The sequence below is a fragment of the Nerophis ophidion genome, linkage group LG13 (genome assembly GCF_033978795.1).
Source record: "Nerophis ophidion isolate RoL-2023_Sa linkage group LG13, RoL_Noph_v1.0, whole genome shotgun sequence".
In the NCBI taxonomy this organism is placed as follows: Eukaryota; Metazoa; Chordata; class Actinopteri; order Syngnathiformes; family Syngnathidae; genus Nerophis; species Nerophis ophidion.
The window spans coordinates 35,319,033-35,340,442 of record NC_084623.1 but is presented as its reverse complement, the minus strand read 5'-3'; the positions used below and the strand labels follow the sequence as shown (position 1 = coordinate 35,340,442).

The 21,410-nt window shown below is 38.2% G+C and overlaps 1 protein-coding gene and 1 long non-coding RNA gene across 2 annotated transcripts in view; one reads left to right on the top strand and one right to left on the bottom strand.

Moving 5' to 3' along the window:
* The window catches only part of LOC133564488 (uncharacterized), a 70,182-nt gene extending 62,986 nt beyond the window's left edge, over positions 1–7,196 (top strand). Inside the window, exons 4-5 of the long non-coding RNA XR_009809284.1 lie at positions 2,998–3,073; positions 7,048–7,196. This is a non-coding gene — a long non-coding RNA (uncharacterized LOC133564488). The remainder of the gene's footprint in view (positions 1–2,997; positions 3,074–7,047) is intronic.
* chrd (chordin) overlaps positions 1–21,410 on the bottom strand; it is an 85,717-nt gene that overhangs the window by 49,354 nt on the left and 14,953 nt on the right. The window contains exons 4-6 of the mRNA XM_061918834.1: positions 15,098–15,250; positions 13,923–14,040; positions 13,764–13,851 (exon numbers count right to left, since the gene is read on the bottom strand). Of these exons, the coding sequence (XP_061774818.1) occupies positions 13,764–13,851; positions 13,923–14,040; positions 15,098–15,250 (359 nt within the window). The remainder of the gene's footprint in view (positions 1–13,763; positions 13,852–13,922; positions 14,041–15,097; positions 15,251–21,410) is intronic.

The window sequence follows — 21,410 nt, the reverse complement described above, 5'->3', positions numbered from 1 at the left end:
AAGTCGGGGTCCACGTTAATCAATTCAAGGTACAAATATATACTATCAGCATAATACAGTCATCACACAGGTTAATCATCTTCGTATATACATTGAATTATTTACATTATTTACAATCCAGGGGGTGGGATGAGGAGCTTTGGTTGATATCAGTACTTCAGTCATCAAGGAAGTGGACATTGAAACAGTGTAGGTCTTACTTAGTAGGATATGTACAGCCAGCAGAGAACATAGTGAGTTCAGATAGCATAAGAGCAAGTAAATACATTAGTAGTACATTTGATTATTTACATTAGGTTATTTATAATCCGGGGAGATGGTATGTGAATGGAGGAGGGTATTAGTAAAGGGTTGAAGTTGCCTGGAGGTGTTGTTTTAGAGCGGTTTTGAAGGAATATAGAGATGCTATTACTTTTACACCTGTTGGGAGTGCATTCCACATTGATGTGGCATAGAAAGCGAATGAGTTAAGACCTTTGTTAGATCGGAATCTGGGTTTAATGTGGTTTGTGGAGCCCCTCCTGGTGTTGTGGTTATGGCGGTCATTTACTTTAAGGCAGTAGTTTGACATGTACTTTGGTATCAGGGAGGTGTAGCTAATTTTATAGACTAGGCTCAGTGCAAGTTGTTTGACTCTGTCCGCCACCCTGAGCCAGCCCACTTTGGAGAAGTGGGTTGGAGTGAGGGGTGATCTGGGGTGGAGGTCTAAAAGTAACCGAACTAGCTTATTCTGGGATGTTTGGGGTCTAGATTTGAGGGTTTTGGAGGTGCTGGGGTACCAGGAGGTGCAAGCGTAATCGAAAAAGGGTTGAATGAGAGTTCCTGCTAGAATCTTCAAGGTGCTTTTGTTGACCAGAGAGGAGATTCTGTAGAGGAATCTCATTCTTTGGTTGACCTTTTTGATTACCTTGGTTGCCATTTTATCACAGGAAAGATTAGCCTCTAAAATGGAACCTAGGTAGGTGAGCTCATCTTTCCTGGTGATAACAATGTCACCCACTTTAATAGTGAAGTCACAGACTTTGTTAAGGTTGATATGGGACCCAAATAGGATGGATTCCGTTTTACCTAAGTGTATGGATAGCTTGTTGTCAGCAAGCCAGGCGCAAATATTAAGGAGTTCATGAGCTGCTCTCAATCATGTTTCACGTATAACATAGAGTACATTATGGGTCTGATCCACCAAAGTTTTACGTGTATAAAAACATGTGACATGTAAACTTGATAGCAGATTGAAAGTTGATCTACAAAACGTGTGTGCAGAGGATGGTGTCTCTTAAAGGGGAACCACGCTTTTGGGGGGCATTTTGCCTATTGTACACAATCATAATGAGAGACAAGAAGACGGAGTTATTTTTTCAAATGCATTTTAACTCATAAATAAATGTAATTAAAAGGCCCAATCCCAACACATCCCTTCACTCACTACCACTAGCCCTCACCCAATACCACTAAACATTTCAAATTAAGTAAAACGGGGTAGAGCTTTGTAATCTTCCTTAGGAATTAGGACACCACTTGCTACATCACTACATAGTTTACGTCTGGGCACATAAGCGACTACATAGTTAGTCTGCACATACGTCCCACCTACAGTGTGGTACCAAAATGTATATCATTATGTATTTTAATACTTTTTGATACTTTTCAAAATAAAGGGGACCACAAAAAATGTCATTATTGGCCTAATTTTAACATAACATTTATGATACAACTTATGATTAAACATGTTTTTTATTGCACCCAAAGAACAATTTTAAAAGATTGGAATTAAAGATTAGGGACGGCGTGGCGCAGTGGAAGAGTGGCCGTGCGCAACCTGAGGGTCCCGGGTTCAAATCCCACCTAGTACCAACCTCGTCACGTCCGTTGTGTCCTGAGCAAGACACTTCACCCTTGCTCCTGATGGGTTCTGGTTGGCGCCTTGCATGGCAGCTCCCTCCATCAGTTTGTGAATGTGTGTGTGAATGGGTGTGTGAATGGGTAAATGTGGAAGTAGTGTCAAAGCGCTTTGAGTACCTTCAAGGTAGAAAAGCGCTATACAAGTACAACCCATTTATCATTTATTTATTTATTTAAAATTAAAAGGCACATTGAAAACATGGGCTTTTCCTAATGCACTCAAACAGTTTACAATTATTTTACATATTAGATAAAGCCTGCCATAATCTAGAATTGGGTTTAAATAGAATAGAAAGCTTTATTTACTTTACCATGATTTGATTGAAACACGTTGAAAAACGTATTGGGGTGTTACCATTTAGTGGTCAATTGTACGGAATATGTACTGTACTGTGCAATCTACTAATAAAAGTCTCAATCAATCAATCAATGAAATTGGCATTGTATTAAATGCTTCATGATTTATGGTTGCCAATATTGAGCTGTGATTTAAGACATATAAAAATAATTAGTAAACACTGAAAACAAGGCTAAAATATCACAGACAAGACAAGTATCAGGTAAAACACACCTTAAAGGGCTACTGAAACCCACTACTACCGACCACGCAGTCAGATAGTTTATATATCAATGATGAAATATTAACATTGCAACACATGCCAATACGGCCTTTTTAGTTTACTAAATTGCAATTTTAAATTTCCCTGCGAGTTTCTTGTTGAAAACGTGGCGGAATGATGACGCGTACGCATGATGTCACTGACTGTCAGGAAATATTAGCAGCTGCACCACTCGCGGCTAAAAATCATCCGCTTTAACCACATAATTACACAGTATTTTGGACATCTGTGTTGCTGAATCTTTTGCAATTTGTTCATTTAATAATGGAGACTATAAAGAAACAATGCTGCTGGTGGAAAGCGGTGTATTGCAGCTGTCTTTAGCACCGAGACACAGCCGAAGTTTCTATGTTTGTTGTGAAACGGAGCGGTCAAGCAAACATGTTTTCTCTACGTCAACCAGCATGTTTTTGAATGGGGAAATTGTGATATATATCTTACCGGGGAAATCATTGGATTATCCGTTGTCTTGCAGCAGCGGCAGCTGTGAGTTTGGCTCCTCGGCTTCTCTCTGAGACACTTCGTGTTCACTGCAGCCATCCGACCTCAAGGTATGTCTTTACAATCTTTTACAATCTTTAAAATCTCACTAAAACACTATTAAAATGATAAGCAGATAAGGGATCTTCCAGAATTATCCTAGTAAATGTGTCTAATTACATCTGAAACGCTCACACTGCCGTCACCCGGCGCCCTCGCTTTTTTTTTCTTTTTTTTTCTATTCCTTCATTATCAATATCCTAATTCACAAATCTTTCATCCTCGCACAAATTAATGGGGAAATTGTCGCTTTCTCGGTCTAAATTGCTCTTACTGCTGGTGGCTCCCATTAAAAACAACGTGAATATGTCTGGAGCCCTGCAATCTGTGACGTCACACGCACATACTTCCGGCAAAGGCAGGGCTTTTCTATTAGCGACCAAAAGTTGCGAACTTTATCGTGGATGTTCTGTAGTATCAAGTATGACACATAGAATGGACCTGCTATTCCCATTTAAATAAGAAAAATCTCATTTCAGTAGGCCTTTAAAGATAAAACACAAAGGAGCAAGTGGGAATTTGTAACGAAATTCAGTCAATTTACTAGCATTACTTTACATTACATCGGCGGTTTGGACTGCTCTAATAAATTTGAACAAGCCAACCAGCTGTATGCGTGTCTTGTATCTACCGTATATGTGCATGGGGGAAACTGTTAACTATATTACTGTACCTGCCACGCTTTAAACTTCTTGTGCAGGTCTGAATGTATTTTATTTAAATGTTTACCTAAATTTGATGCAATGATGGTAATGCTGTATTGGATGAAAATTAAATACGGGTGTTTTCCAAAGGTAGTTTTTAATTAATTAGTACCACAGTACTTTATTAGTAGCAGTGTACTGTAAAATCTTGCGGTCCCACCATTACACAACAAACCTGACAACAATAGAGTTAACAGCTAAGATTTTTTTTTTTTTTTTTACATTCATCATGTTTTGCTTGATGAATAACTGAACTACACGGAGAAGAAGCTGCCATCTAGGACTGTTGTCTCTTGGGAATTTTTTGAAGGTATGTAACGTTAATGCTTTCACATTTGGTGGTATTTATTATTTAGTATTTTAGCCTCACGTTAGCTAGCATGGCAAGCTGGCAAACATTACAAACTCCATCCATCCATTTTCTACTGCTTGTCCCTTTTGGGGTCGTGGGGTATCGCAGCAAACTAGCGTTCCAAACTAACATGTAATATATTACAAACGCCGTTTCCATATGACTTGGGAAATTGTGTTAGATGTAAATATAAACGGAATACAATGATTTGCAAATTATTTTCAACCCTATCAACATATTTGATGTTCAAACTGATAAACTTTTTTTTTTGTGCAAATAATCATTAACTTTAGAATTTGATGCCAGCAACACGTGACAAAGAAGTTGGGAAAGGTGGCAATAAATACTGATAAAGTTGAGGAATGCTCATCAAACACTTATATGGAACATCCCACAGGTGTGCAGGCTAATTGGGAACAGGTGGGTGCCATGATTGGGTATAAAAGTAGCTTCCATGAAATGCTAAGCAATTCACAAACAAGGATGGGGTGAGGGTCACCAATTTGTAAGCAAATTGTCGAACAGTTTTAGAACAACATTTCTCAACGAGCTATTGCAAGGAATTTAGGGATTTTACCATCTACGGTCTGTAAAATCATCAAAATGTTCAGAGAATCTGGAGAAATCACTGCACGTAAGCGTTGATATTACGGACTTTTGATCCCTCAGGCGGTACTGCATCAAAAAACGACAACCGTGTGTAAAGGATATCAACACATGGGCTCAGGAACACTTCATAAAACCACTGTCAGTAACTACAGTTAGTTGCTACATTTGTAAGTGCAAGTTAAAACTCTACTATGCAAAGCCAAACCCATTTATCAAAAACACCCTGAAACGCAGCCGGCTTGGCTGGGCCCGAGCTCATCTAAGATGGACTGATGCAGAGTGGAAAGGTGTTCTGTGGTCTGACGAGTCCACATTTCAAATTATATTTGGAATCAGAGGACATGGTGTCCTCCATAACAAAGAGGAAAATAACCATTCGGATTGTTTTAGGCGCAAAGTTCAAAAGCCAGCATCTGTGATGGTATGGGGGTGTATTAGTGCCCAAGCCATGGGTAACTTACACATCTGTGAAGGCACCATTAATGCTGAAAGGTCCATACAGGTTTTGGAGTGACATATGTTGTCATCCAAGCAACGTTATCATGGACGCCCCTACTTATTTCAGCAAGACAAGATTTACAACAGCGTGGCTTCGTAAGAAAAGAGTGCGGGTACTTTCCTGGCCCGCCTGCAGTCCAGACCTGTGTCCCATTGAAAATGTGTGGCGCATTATGAAGCGTAAAATAAGCTTCAACAATTAGTTTCCTCGGTTCCCAAACGTTTATTGAGTGTTGTTAAAAGAAAAGGTGATGTAACACAGTGGTAACATTTCCCCTGTGCCAACTTTTTTGCAATGTGTTGCACCCATGAAATTCTAAGTTAATTATTATTTGCAAAAAAAAAAAATAAGTTTATGGGTTTGAACGTCTAATATGTTGTCTTTGTAGCATATTCAACTGAATATGGGTTGAAAATTATTTGCAAATCATTGTATTCCGTTTATATTTACATCTAACACAATTCCCCAACTCATATGGAAACGGGGTTTGTACATAGTTTATGCTAATATTGTCATAACTCCTCATTATGCCCACTACCCCAACATGCAAAGATTCATTGGCACACCACTACCTTTACAGGAACGCGCAATATGTGGGCCTAAAAGTCTGCTTACAATGGAGCCAATAAGAGGTCCCCCATCCCGCCCATAAAACCCTCAAAATAACCATTCAAAAACCGGCAACAATACTCCATTTAAATTTCGTAACTTGAATATTAACCAAGTATTAATGATATTATCATTATAAGCGCTAACACAGACAATCTATTTATAGCAAGGCCAGGATCGGAATGCTTTGTTGACATCGGCTGGTGAGCTGCTATAGATAGATAGATAGATAGATAGATAGATAGATAGATAGATAGATGGATAGATGGATAGATAGATAGATAGATAGATAGATAGATAGATAGATAGATAGTACTTCATTGACTCCTTCAGGAGAGTTCCTTCAGGAAGGACGAGGACATAATCCGATGAGTTTGTCAACCAATTTAAACTATGAAAATGGCGAAAACGATTCGAAAAGACCCTTAGTTCCACCCCCCTTTAGTCTTCATCAAAATGGGAATAAATGAACATACTAACAGTTGTCATCGTAGTGAAAGCAGACATCGTACAGTAAGTGTTGTTTTATTATGTTTGTTGGCTCTCATGAAGCCTGCATTGAGCAGTAACCAGTGACGTTTGGTTTGAGAAACATGGTTCTATAGTTAGTTTTAAGTTAAATTAGTGTTGTTGGTGTTTATCTATAATTTCTGCAAACCTTTGTGTGCAATACCTATTATCTACCATACTAATTTTAGTATTTCATAATGTTTTACTTCTGTTACTTTACATAAAAATCTGCACTGCAACCACATGATTTCCTCCTTGTAAGATAAATAAAAGTCTATCCTATCCTATGCAATCCTAGTTGGCACACAGTGCAGTACAGCCGACTGGCCTCGAAGTGCAAAGTTAGGAGTCAATATTTGTTTTCACAAATTTTGGGTAAAATATTAGCCTCGAAGCAAAATTGATTTTGTGTTTTATGTCAATTTTGTTATCTTAGAATCTCATTTGTTAAAAATTTCAACAAGTTTAAAACAATTGTGATGCTAATTTTCTTTAGCCTGTCAATGTTTATATCTTGGATATAATGTATGTTTGCATTCAGCTAGCACGATAAGCAAGTGCCAATCTTTAACCTGTAGGGGTTGCATTGCTTTTTTTCCCATCTTTGCCACGTTGTATTGTAGATTTAACATGATTCCTACATGTCTGTGCACTTCACATGTACATTAATGTACTTTCCTTTCTGTGCTTATATTTTCACAGTAACTTCACTGCGGAGACTATAAATAAACAACATCAAGTTGGAAGTTGCTTTCTCTACTTTGAAAGGCTTTTTACCTAGCTGCCAAACTAAATTACAAAATTCAGGGAGGGCAGAATAATATATGTAAATAAACCAATGGGTGTACAAAGGCCAGTCTGTTACATTGTAACAACAAAATAAACAGTAACAATAGAAAAATAAAGCATAAAAATATAATGACACAAGAAAAATATATGTTGATACTAATAACTAACAATAACCATAATATGTGCATTTAAATGTGTGTTTAACCTTTTTTTGTCTTTAAAAAAATTGCCAACTTGTGCAAATAATGTGATGATGGCATCCTAATTCTGCCCCGGACACTAATACATTGCTTTTGTGTGGGAAATGCTGAGGGCTTAAACTACTCAGTTAAAAAAAAAAAAAAGTGATAAATAGCGTGTACAAACGTGTTGCTACTAAGACTATGTGTACAATTCACAACAAATTAAAAAGTGGTGCACACCGCCCTATTTTAAAGAGGTTTTTGCATGCATACGGACTGTCCCATGGATGCAAAAAAATCCCTCCACATTTATGGCATCACTTAAGACATTATCAATGGCGCTCTCTCTGTTGCTCATTCAAGAGACGCAATTAGTAGATCAGCTTTGCGTGCGCGAAGGTTGCGCTATATAAACAATACACAATATAAATGATTTAAATTTAGCCAACGATGGTGCATTTTATACTATCGTATATTGTGATAATGCATATTGATAACTAGGGGTGTAACGGTACACAAAAATTTCGGTTCGGTACGTACCTCGGTTTAGAGGTCACGGTTCGGTTCATTTTCGGAAAAGTAAGAAAACAACAAAATATAAATTTTTTGGTTATTTATTTACCAAATTTGTAAACAATGGCTTTATCCTTTTAACATTGGGAACACTATAATAATTCTGCCCACGTTAATCCACATTAAACTGCCTCAAGTTGTTGCTTTGATTAAATAAAATGAAAAAATCTTTCTTCTACATACAAACAGTTTTAAGTCAACTCATCATGCTTAATTTATTACAGCATTGGGGAAGCCTGTAGTTGATTTTTTAATCATGTAAATGTTATATTTGTATCAACATGTGATAACAGGGACCCTACCATTCAAAACTAGGCTGCTACATTACTAATGATTAATATAACTATAGCTGAAAAATAGTACAATAGCAATAGGAGAGACTATTAATCCCTGAACACCATGGAGTTCATGAAGGCTTTATGATGCACTTACATTATTATGTGCACTATCAGAGACAGAAACTCTTAATTTAACATAGTGACCTTTTTTGCTGCTTCAACACACCTCGGTCAACACACACACACACACACACACACACACTCATTCGGTACTCCTCCGCACCGAAACGGAACCCCCGTACCGAAACGATTCAATACAAATACTTGTACCGTTACACCCCTATTGATAAGACATTCTAGGTCAAATTTAGCAGTGACAAACAAATGCACGCATCCTCAATGCAATGTAGCCCCCTCGTTATCGAGCTAGCGGCTAATGTCCCACCATAGTGCAAAGTCACTTCGAAGTCAGTAATCATGAGTTTCTTACAAGGAGGACGAGAAATAGCTAAACATGCTTCACTAACCGCTAACAGTAAGTTAGCGCTCTTGAATGTAAACCAATGGGTGGATTGGTACAAATATGGACTGTAACAATAATAAGTATAAAAGCTGTAAATAATCGATACCACAATGTGTCGATAAATATTTTTAGTATCACAAAATCTTTTGTCGTTTTTGTTATTGTTTACAAACTCAGGAAATAAGTCCCTGGACACAGGAGGACTTTGACGGCAAACATTTAAATCAGAGCTAATGGTATGGAATGATTTAAATATTTAAGTGATTTTGTTACAGCACCATCCTGTGTTTTTGTCCGATTGTAATTTCAGTCAAAAATGTAATCATTCGATGATCTGGAAATTTTTAAATATCATTATAAGCCAGTGGTTCTTGACCAGGGTTCGATCGAACACCTAGGGGTTCGGTGAGGATCAATACACACCCGACTCTTCGTGTAAATACAAACTTCTCCCTGTTGGTATATTACAGATACGGCAACAGCTGACTGATTTGCAGGTGTGTAATTTGTTGTGAGCTTATGCACTGTCTTAATTTTGGTGATATTCATGCATGGTTGATTTTGTGCACCAGTAAAAAAACATGGTAACACTTTAGTATGGGGAACATGTTCACCATTAATTACTTGCTTATTAACATGCATATTAGTAACATATTGGCTCTTAACTAGTCATTAAGTACTAATTAGTGCCTTATTTGGCATGGCCTTCTTATAACCCTAACCCTCTAACCCTGACCCGAAACCAAATAACTCTAAATTAAGTCTTTATTACTTAGAATATGTACCCCTAGTGTCCAAAAAACTCTAAATTAAGTATTTGTTACTTAGAATATGTTCCTCATACTAAAGTGTTACCAAAAACATACAACCTTGTCTTGAATTTGAAAAAAAAAACATTTTATTTTTCACTGGTGCATATGAAACTGGTGGGGTTCGGTACCTCCAACAAGGTTAAGAACCACTGATATAAGCATTGGTACGGCCAATACTGCGCCTGTACCTAATTGGTATTGGATCGTTACACCAGTTTGTTGTATTTCCCAAAGCTAATATTAAGTATCCAAACAACAGAAAAATATGTGCTCATTACATTTTAACAGAATTGGAACTAGAACCAGATTACAACAAAGTAGCCAGATATTAGGTAGATTAATAATAATGTTGAAAAAATAATTCGACCAGAAATGACACAATATGTTACAGGTTTCATTTGTAACCTGCTTTGAAACAATAAAAAAAAAAAAGAAGAAAAAAAAAGATTACAACAAAGTAGCCAGATATTAGGTGGATTAATAATAATTTTGAAAAAATAATACGACCAGAAATGACACAATATGTTACATATTTCATTTGTAACCTGCTTTGAAACAATTCAATTATCATTTACGTACCAAAAAATATTAAGCGATATACTGTATATTTTTTGCAGGACACTGCAATATATGATGGCGAGATGGATTGTAGGCCATGTTGCCCATCCCTACCGTGCGTTATCAAGCTTGCATGTGTTTTAATAAAAGCAAACCTCTATTAAATCAGGCCCTGAGTTTATAGGGCTAGAGCAGTCCAGTTGCGATCGCTTCAATGCCCTTAAAGGGCAACATTATCACAATTTCAAAAGGGTTAAAAACAATAAAAATCAGTTCCCAGTGGCTTGTTTTATTTTTCGAAGTTTTTTTCAAAATTTTATATCTCCCGAAAAATCCCTAAAAAAAGCTTTAAAGTGCCTTATTTTCGCTATCTTCGAAACCACTATCCATTTCCCTGTGACGTCATACAGTGCTGCTAATGTAAACAAACAATGGCGAATAGCACAGCAAGATATAGCGACATTAGCTCGGATTCAGACTCGGATTTCAGCGGCTTAAGCGATTCAACAGATAACGCATGTATTGAAACAGATGGTCGGAGTATGGAGGCAGATAGCGAAAACGAAATTGAAGAAGAAACTGAAGCTATTGAGCGAATAGCTATTGAAGCTATTCGGCCATAGCAATGGTGTACCTAATGAAGTGGCCCATAGCATGGCTGCCTTATTAGCATCGCCGGTAAAATGTGCGGACCAAACGATCAGGACTTTCGCATCTTGTGACACTGGAGCAACTTAAATCCGTCAATTGGTAAGTGTTTGTTTCGCATTAAATGTGGGTATCTAGTTTCAAATGTACATACAGCTAGTGTAAATAGCATGTTAGCATAGATTAGCGTGGCATGTTAGCATCGATTAGCTGGCAGTCACGCCGCGACCAAATATGTCTGATTAGCACATATGTCAATAACAACAACAAAACTCACCTTTGTGATTTCATTGACTTAATCGTTGCAAATGCATCTGCAGCTTATTCATACATCTCTGTGGCATGTCTGTCGTAGCACCGCCAGTAAAATGTGCAGACACTCCGGCACATTCAATGGGGTCTGGCGGAAAATTTCTTGCCAGTGGTGCAACTTGAATCTCTCCCTGTTAGTGTTGTTACACCCTCCGACAACACACTGACGTGGCATGATGTATCCAAAGTTCCAAAAAATAGTCGGAAAAACGGAAAATAACAGAGCTGAGACCCCGTGTTTGTAATGTGAAAATGGCGGCTGTATTACCTCGGTGACGTCACGTTCTGACGTCATCGCTACAAGACCGATAAACAGAAAGGCATTTAATTCGCCAGAATTCACCCATTTAGAGTTCGGAAATCGGTTAAAAAAATACATGGTCTTTTTTTCTGCAACATCAAGGTATATATTGACGCTTTAAAATACATACATCAAACTCGTGATTATTCTTTCAACCCCGGGTTTGCAAGTGAAGAAATGTGGCCTTGTGCCGGCACCTCTAAACTCAAGAGTTCAGGAGTAATCTCCATTCTAATTAGTGATACTGTTTGTCCCTTTGCTAGGCGGTGATGTAACGTGTGAAATATCTTCTCCTTCCCAAAAGCTTTGCCCCGGCGAACTCCCTCATCACCTCTCATTCCTTTAATGTGCCGGAGTGTTTTCTCTACGGTCCGTCTGGTGTTTGACACTGACATTTATCTAAAAATAATAATAGGCCAATTTCTGGGACCTGTGTTTAAGAGGCTCCTGACTCGCAGCACTGTGTGTTCTGCCTGAAATGGAATGTGGAGATATGTGTATCTTGGCAGGAAGGAATATGTAGTGATAGTTTCAGACATCGGTGAGTATGCGGACATACATGCGAGGGATACTACTGTTACATGGGTAGAACCGTTGATGGATTTACGGCAGGGTAACGTCTCGCGGGCCAATTGCGGACCGCAAGACGTTATTTTGCGGCCCGCACCTTGATGTGAAAATTGAATGTTGATGTGGCCCGAAGAGTTTTACATGAATGGTGCTTTACAGCGTCATACTTGCATACCCTTGATTTTTCCGGGGGACTCCAAATTTTCAGTGCCCCTCCAGGGTTATAATCATTCTCCCGAATTTCACCCAAAAAACAATATTAAGGGGGCACCGTGGAGGCCCTGCCCTTAGCGTCCTCCACAACCTGTAAAAACAGCGTGCCAGCCCAGCCACATGTTGTATTTGGCATCTGTAGACGCAGCAGGCGACTGAAAGACATAGTTGATCAACAGCCACACAGGTCCCACTGAAGGTGGCCGTATAAACAACTTTAACACTGTTACAAATATGTGCCACACTGTGAACCCACACCAAACAAGAATGACAAACACATTTTGGGAGAACATCCGCACGGTAACACAACATAAACACCATCCATCCATCCATCATCTTCCGCTTATCCGAGGTCGGGTCGCGGGGGCAGCAGCCTAAGCAGGGAAGCCCAGACTTCCCTCTCCCCTGCCACTTCGTCTGGGTCTTCCCGGGGGATCCCGAGGCGTTCCCAGGCCAGGCGGGAGACATAGTCTTCCCAACGTGTCCTGGGTCTTCCCCGTGGCCTCCTACCGGTTGGACGTGCCCTAAACACCTCCCTGGGGAGGCGTTCGGGTGGCATCCTGACGAGATGCCTGAGCCACCACATCTGGCTCCTCTCGATGTGGAGGAGCAGCGGCTTTACTTTGAGTTCCTCCCGGATGGCAGAGCTTCTCACCCTATCTCTAAGGGAGGAAACTCATAAACTCAACAACATACACACAACAGAAGAAATACCCAGAATCCCATGCGGCCCTAACTATTTCATGCTACAATATACACCCCTGCCCTCCCAACCCCGCCCGCTATTGTAGCCCAGAGGGTTAGGGCTGCATTGGATTCTGGGTATTTGTTCTGTTGGGTCTATGTTGTGTTACGGTGCGGATGTTCTCCCAAAATGCGTTTGTCAATCTTGTTAGGTGTGGGTTCACAGTGTGGCGTATAATTGTAACAGTAATAACGTTCAAATAACCCTCGGTGTGACCTGTATGGCTGTTGATCAACTATGTCTTGAGGCCACTTCCGTGGGTCTGCAGAAGCCTCATGCAATATGTGACTGGGCCGGCACACTGATTGTATAGTGGAAAAGCGGATGAGACGGCAGGTTGTAGAGGACGCTAAAGACAGTGCCATCTCGGCACGCCTTTAATATTTTTGTCCGGGTGAAAACCGGGAGAATGATTGCCCCGGGAGATTGTCGGGAGGGGCATTGATATTCGGGTGTTTCCCGGAAAGATCGCGAGAGTTGGCAAGTATGTTGCTAGGGCGGGAAAGCCATACAAAGAAGGTGAATTCATTAAAAAGCGCATGTTGGATTTTTTTAAGAAATCTTTTCTCGCGGCCCAGCCTCACCTAGTTTCTGCTTCTAGTGGCCCCCAGGTAAATTGAGTTTGAGACCCCTGATTTACGGGGACGGTCTATGCATTTTCAACGTGACTCAGTGTTGCACACTTGAGACATACCCAGAGATGTTACATTTTCTGTGTGCGAGTTGAGTAAATGTTGATCGCAACGAGAGTGGCGAATGTTTAGAGCTTGTGTCACCGTGTGCTAGCATGTTGCAGCTTGAGTTATGGCAGACGAAGCCACAGAGTCAGCGCATACGTCATGCGACAACTTTTACTCTCAAGAAACACGCAAATAGGCATGCACACATCGTACACATCGAAGATGAAGCCTTACCATTTCTGAATGTCCCTTAGGGACTTTGTACTCAAAAGCAGTGACACCATCGGAACCCAAGAAGATGATTATACCGGGGCGGGTCATTCTGTAAGAACAGCAGATAATCGTTATGAAAGTGAAATTAGGTGCTTTGGCTCCTTCTTAGCAAATGTTTACTTCTGGTATGTGATGGAGAAGGCCAAGCTCGTTCGAGTCAGAGAGAAACGAGCTCTGGCAACGGCACTTGTGCTGGGCAGCCATGATTCTGTCACTCCTGTCAATAGTGCAACAAATTCTGCAAGATGAGAGCGACTGTGAGTATAATAGTCATGAACACACACAGTGGGTCAAAAACGTATTTAGTCAGCCACCGATTGTGCAAGTTCTCCCACTTAAAATGATGACAGAGGTCTGTAATTTTCATCATAGGTACACTTCAACTGTGAGAGACAGAATGTGAAAAAAAAAATCCAGGAATTCACATTGTAGGAATTTTAAAGAATTTATTTGTAAATTATGGTGGAAAATAAGTATTTGGTCAACCATTCAAAGCTCTCACTGATGGAAGGAGGTTTTGGCACAAAATCTCACGATACATGGCCCCATTCATTCTTTCCTTAACACGGATCAATCGTCCTGTACCCTTAGCAGAAAAACCGCCCCCAAAGCATGATGTTTTCACCCCCATGCTTCACAGTAGGTGTGGTGTTCTTGGGATGCAACGCAGTATTCTTCTTCCTCCAAACACGACGAGTTGAGTTTATACCAAAAAGTTGTATTTTAGTTTCATCTGACCACATGACATTCTCCCAATCCTCTGCTGTATCATCCATGTATCCATTTTGGTATAAACTCAACTCATCGTGTTTGGAGGAAGAAGAATACTGAGTTGCATTCCAAGAACACCATAACTACTGTGATGCATGGGGGTGGAAACATCATGCTTTGGGGCTGTTTTTCTGTTAAGGGGACAGGACGATTGATCCGTGTTAAGGAAAGAATAAATGGGGCCATGTATCGTGAGATTTTGTACCAAAACCTCCTTCCATCAGTGAGAGCTTTGAATGGTTGACCAAATAGTTATTTTCCACAAAAATTTACAAATAAATTCTTTAAAATTCCTACAATGTGAATTCCTGGATTTTTTTTTTCACATTCTGTCTCTCACAGTTGAAGTGTACTTATTATAAAAATTACAGACCTCTGTCATCATTTTAAGTGGGAGAACTTGCACAATCGGTGGCTGACTAAATACTTTTTTTGCCCCACTGTACTTGGTTGAAAAATGGGCATTTTTTTTTGTTTTGTTTTTTGTAATGAGCCAGTATTCCAACTGCGGGTGTTTTTCTCACCAGTGCGGCTCTCTCCGGGGCCCATGTCCTCTGAGCTCAAGTAAGACCTGTCGTTGTTGTAAGATTTATGGAGGTCGTCTTTCCCTTTGCCCTTCTCGTGGAAATACTCAAAGCTGTCCAGCATTGGGTCTGTTAGTTTCTTGTCCTCCTCACCTGCACGTCGAAAAGAACCACAAGATGTTGAGTAATTGTTGGATTACCTAGTTATAGCGCATCAAAAAAACATTGGGATCACTCTTACTGAACTCTGTTATTCTGGATTGTTTCTGACATTATTCACTTTTTGGCAAGCTCTAACAAACTTTTCAAAGCACGTCCTGCGACACGTTCCCAACGTCTGGTGTGCAGATGCGACAGCAGCGTCAGCCGTTTTGCTTTGTTGCCAAATTTTCATTCGAGGATGAAATATGAAAACATGAGCAGCCAAAAAGGAAGCATGACTTTCGATAAGTGAGGGGAAAATCAAGATGTATTAGAACAAGGCGCTTCAAGGGAGTACATTTAACACCACTTTAAACTCAAGGCTGCTATTTTGTTGACCTGTCATCGACTATTAAAACAGTTTATGGACTAATCATTCGCTTTGTTAATATAAGAACGCTTGGGGTTAGTGGGTTGAAAAAAATTGCATCCACACACGTCGGATCAATAGGTGGTAACAAATAAGTGGGCGAAAACGATATAATACAGTTATGCCACATTTACGTGTGGTGCTGTAAATACAGGGTTTCCCCAAACAGAAGTCTCTTCCATCCACCCATTTCCTACCGCTTGTCCCTTTTGGGGTTGCGGGGGGTGCTGTAACCTATCTCAGCTGCATTCAGGCGGAAGGCGGTGTACACCCTGGACAAGTCGCCACCTCATCGCATATATACACACACATATATATGTTTATATATATATGTATGTATATACAAATGTACATATATTTATATATATATATACACATATGTATATGTTTATGTATATAGACATATGTATATATATTTATATATATATGTATGTATAAATATATGTGTGTATGTGTAAAAGTGTTTATATATGTTTATGTATATATCTATATACATAAATGTGTACATATACACATATATACACATATGTGTAAATATATACAAAACCCAGAACCAGTAAAGTTTTGGCTTTTGAGAACGAAACAAAAGTAATGGTTTTATATATATATATATATATATATATATATATATATATATATATATATATATATATATATATATATATACATATACTAGGGGTGGGCAAATTAATGCGTTAATTACGAGTTAACTCATCAATCTATTAACGCCGACAATTATTTTATCGCACATTTGCATATGTTGTTTACATGCTTTTATCTTGTTAACGCCTTTTCTTAACAAGATGGCGTCACCTGGATGGGCTTCGGCGTCGAGGGGCTCTTGGTAAAGATGGAACATTTGGCAAAAATACCGGACAATTCTGCAAATTTCATGGCTTGCTTACAGCGTGGTCACTCCGGGATCACTTACGACCGCCAGACAATTCTGAATGTGGATAAATCGGGCCGTTTTGGACTGAATGACGCATGCTTGCTAGACCGGCTAACTAGCATGGGAATACTTTGCCGGCTACATCCAGCGGCCTGTGAAGCAGCGGAGTATATGTGTTGTCTGTCTATTTATGAATAATGCAGACGAAGAGTGTTGGCTGAGTTCTTAACATTTGCTTTCAGAGCGTGCATATCACAACATACAAGATGCCGTCATGGCAACACAACCTATACCGGGCTACCGCGCATGCTCGTCACTCCTGTTGCATGCTGGGTAGGGTAGTTCTTTTTTTCCCTGGCTCATAACATCACAATGTAGTACCGTGTATATGCGTTCAGTTTATCAAAGCACCAAGCAAACAATCGGAAAATTCACATCATATCAATTCCTAGATATGGTCATAATTATCTTAAGTGCACTACGCATAATAAACACAACATTATTAATATTGCTACTACGGATAATTTGATCAAAAATTCCCTAAAACAGCCCACTACCTATAATATAGGTTTTTTAAACATAAGATCCCTGATGAAAAAAATGTTTCTGCTGTTACCTCAGAAATTGCCTGTTCAGATGTTATGATTGTGGCTCAGAGATTTGTATGTAGATTATATTTATTTTCCATAACAAACAGGATAACTTAAATACCCTGGCAGTGGCAATAAGCTTAAATGTTTGTATTTACATTTTTTGAGTTGATTTTCATAAAATATGCTATTTAACTGCTACTGTTTAACAAGGACTGATTTAAATTGTGTTTGCACAACAAATGTTTTGGCGCTTTTGTTCATGTGGGAGAATATTCCAATAAAAGGTGCACTACATACTACTTTTGAATTCATTATTGGGCTTTGCGTATACAATGCAGTTAATCGCGATTAATCGGAGAAATAGTGTGATTAACTTCGATTAAAATTTTTAATCGTTGCCCAACCCTAATATATACATATACATATACATACATATACATATACATATATATATATATATATATATATATATATATATATATATATATATATATATATATATATAAATGTATATCTGCGATGAGGTGGCGACTTGTCCAGGGTGTACGCCGCCTTACGCCCGATTGTAATTGAGATAGGCACCAGCGCCCCCCGCGACCCCAAAGGGAATAAGCAGTAGAAAATGGATGGATATAAATATAAATATATATATATATATATATATATATATATATATATATATATATATAATTATAATTATATATATATATTATAATTATATATATATATATATATATACATATATTTGTGTGTATATAAATACACACACGCACACACACACACATACATAAACGTGTGTATATATACATAAATGTGTACATATGTATACAAAGATAGACATATATATATTTATGTATGCATACATAAATAATAAATAAATAATAAATAAGTTGTACTTGTATAGCGCTTTTCAACCTTTAAGGTACGCAAAGCGCTTCGTCACTACTTTCACATTTACCCATTCACACACATTGATGGAGGGAGCTGCCATGCAAGACGCTAACCAGCACCCATCAGGAGCAAGGGTGAAGTGTCTTGCTCAGGACACAACGGACGTGACGAGGTTAGTACTAGGCGGGGATTGAACCAGGGACCCTCGGGTTGCGCATGGCCACTCTTCACACTGCGCTACGCCATATACACACATATATATATATACATATATATATCTATATATATATATATATATATATATATATATATATATATATATATATATATAGATATATGTATGTATATACACACATGTATGTATATATGTACATATATGTAAAACTCCAAAACCAGTGAAGTTGGCACATTGTGTAAATCGTAAATAAAAACAGAATACAATAATTTGCAAATCATTTTAAACCTATATTCAATTGAATAGACTGCAAAGACAAGATATTTAACATTCGAACTGGAAAACTTTATTTTTTGCAAATATTAGTTAATTTGGAATTTGATGCTTGCAACATGTTTGAAAAAAGATGGCACAAATGGTAAAAAAGATTATGAAAGTCGAGGAGGGCTCATCAAACCCTTATTTGGAACATCCCACAAGTGAACAGGCTAATTGGGAACAGGCGGGTGCCATGATTGGGTGTAAAAGCAGCTTCCATGAAATGCTCAGTCATTCACAAACAAGGATAGGGCGAGGGTCACCGCTTGGTGAACAAATGCATGAGCAAATTGTCGAACAGTTTAAGAACAACATTTCTCAATTAGCTATTGCAAGGAATTTAGGGAGTTTTCCATCTGAGTTTTGTAATATCATCGAAAGGTTCAGAGAATCTGGAGAAATCCTTGCACGTAACATTGAATGCCTGTGACCTTGGAGCCCTCAAGCGGTACTGCATCAGAAATCGATATCAGTGTGTAAAGGATATCACCACACGGGCTCAGGAACACTTCAGAAAACCACTGTCAGTAACAACAGTTGGTTGCTACATCTGTAAATGCAAGTTAAAACTATAATATGCAAAGCCAAATTCATTTATCAACAACACCCAGAAACTCCGCCAGCTTCACTGGGCCCAAGCTCATCTACGATGGACTGATGCAAAGTTGAAAACTGTTCTGTGGTCTGACAAGTCCACATTTCAAATTGTTTTAGGCAACTGTGGACGTCATGTCCTCCTGACCAGAGAGGAAAAGAACCATCTGGATTGATCTAGGCGCAAAGTTCAAAAGCCAGCATCTGTGATGGTATGGGGGTGCATTAGTGCCCAAGGCAGGGGTAACTTACACATCTGTAAAGGCACCATTAATGCTGAAAGGTACATACAGGTTTTGGAGCAACATACAGTATGTTGCTATCCAATCAACGTTATCATGGACGCCCCTGCTTATTTCAGCAAGACAATGCCAAGCCACTTGTTAAAACAGCAGGGCTTCATAGTAAAGGAGTGCGGGTACTAGACTGCCTGCCTATAGTCCAGTCTGTCTCCCATTGAAAATGTGTGGCGCATTATGAAGCATAAAATACGACAATGGAGACCACGGACTGTTGAACAACTTAAGCTGTACATCAAGCAAGAATCGGAACTAATTCCACTGAAAAGCTTCAAAAATTGGTCTCCTCAGTTCCCAAATGTTAACTGAGTGTTGTTAAAAGGAAAGGCCATGTAACACAGTGGTAACATTTCCCCTGTGCCAACTTTTTTGCAATGTGTTGCTGCCATTAAATTCTAATCTAATGATTATTTGCAACAAAAAAAATGGTTTTCTCAGTTTGAACATTAAATATCTTGTCTTTGCAGTCCATTCAATTGAATATAAGTTGAAAAGGATTTGCAGATCATTGTATTGTGTTTATATTTACGAATTACACAACATGTATATACTGTGTGTGTGTATATATATATATATATATAGATATATATATATGTATATGTATATATATATATATATATATATATATCTATATATATATATATATATATATATATATATATATATATATATATATATAGATATATATATATATATATATACATATATATATCTACATATATATATGTATATCTATATATATCTATCTATCTATATATATATATAGATATATATATATATATATATATATATATATATATATATATATATATATATATATATATATATATATGTATATAACTTTTATTTAAAAAAATAATTATTTTTAAAAAAAAATTTATTTTTTTTTGTGTTTACGAAATTGGGAAATAATTTCTTGGCCACTAAAAGACTGGGCACCTTACAATTCGGTTATGATCCAGGAAGTACGGTTTGATTAAAACTGATCATTGATGCATCTTTAATTCATATATATTGATGCAGTTTTACATCACTTTTAATTTCACTACATAAGCTTTTATCACTTGCAACTTAAAAAAAAAACAATAAATGTTTAATAAGAAACAGTTAAATTAATTACTAACATTTATCAAAATAACAAAAATGAAAACTGATACATAAAAGCCCTATAATAAAGGAGCTGGTCGAATCTCTCGGTGAGGTGGCTTGCTGCAGTCAGCTAAATTTTAGAACTGTCTGCATTACTTTATTTACAATAAATAAATCGATTATCGATTATTGACCTTTACTAATCGATTCTATAATCGTCTATGTCCCAATTTGCGATGCATCTAAAATTTGATTATTTCTCCCACCTCTATGAATTAATTAAAGAATGTTATTATATAGTAGATGGTGGTTTTTGCATTTCTTTAGTTATTGTGCGGCAGCGCGGTGGCCCAGGGGTTAGTGCGTGTGCCTCACAACCCACTTGACTGCGTGGGTTCCTTACAGGTACTCTGGCTTATTCCCACCTACAAAAACATGCACCTAAGGATAGGCTGATTGGCAACACTAAATTGAGTAATTGTTGTCTTTCTATCTGTGTTTGCCATGAAATGTGATGGAGACTTGTTCAGGGTGTAACCTGTTTTCCGCCCGAATGCAGCGGGTATAGGCTCGAACAACCCTCACAACCCCCGAAAGAGAAAAGCGGTAGAAAATAGAATGAATGCCTAGTTATTGTCTACTGTTGACTTAATTTTGCTGAAACGATTTTATGTAAATAAAGAGAATAAGGTAATGGTTTAATATTACGTTAATATTTTTACACTTTCATCCTGTGTTTTTCTCCTGATAAAAATTTACAGTTTATAAATGTGATTAGCTTCGTTATCCGCCAATCTCACTCGGCAGCATAAAACCTGGACCGGCACACCTCTACTTGACAGTCATGGTGTAGCCTATTATCGTTTTGTCCTTTGTTTTCATTTATACAGC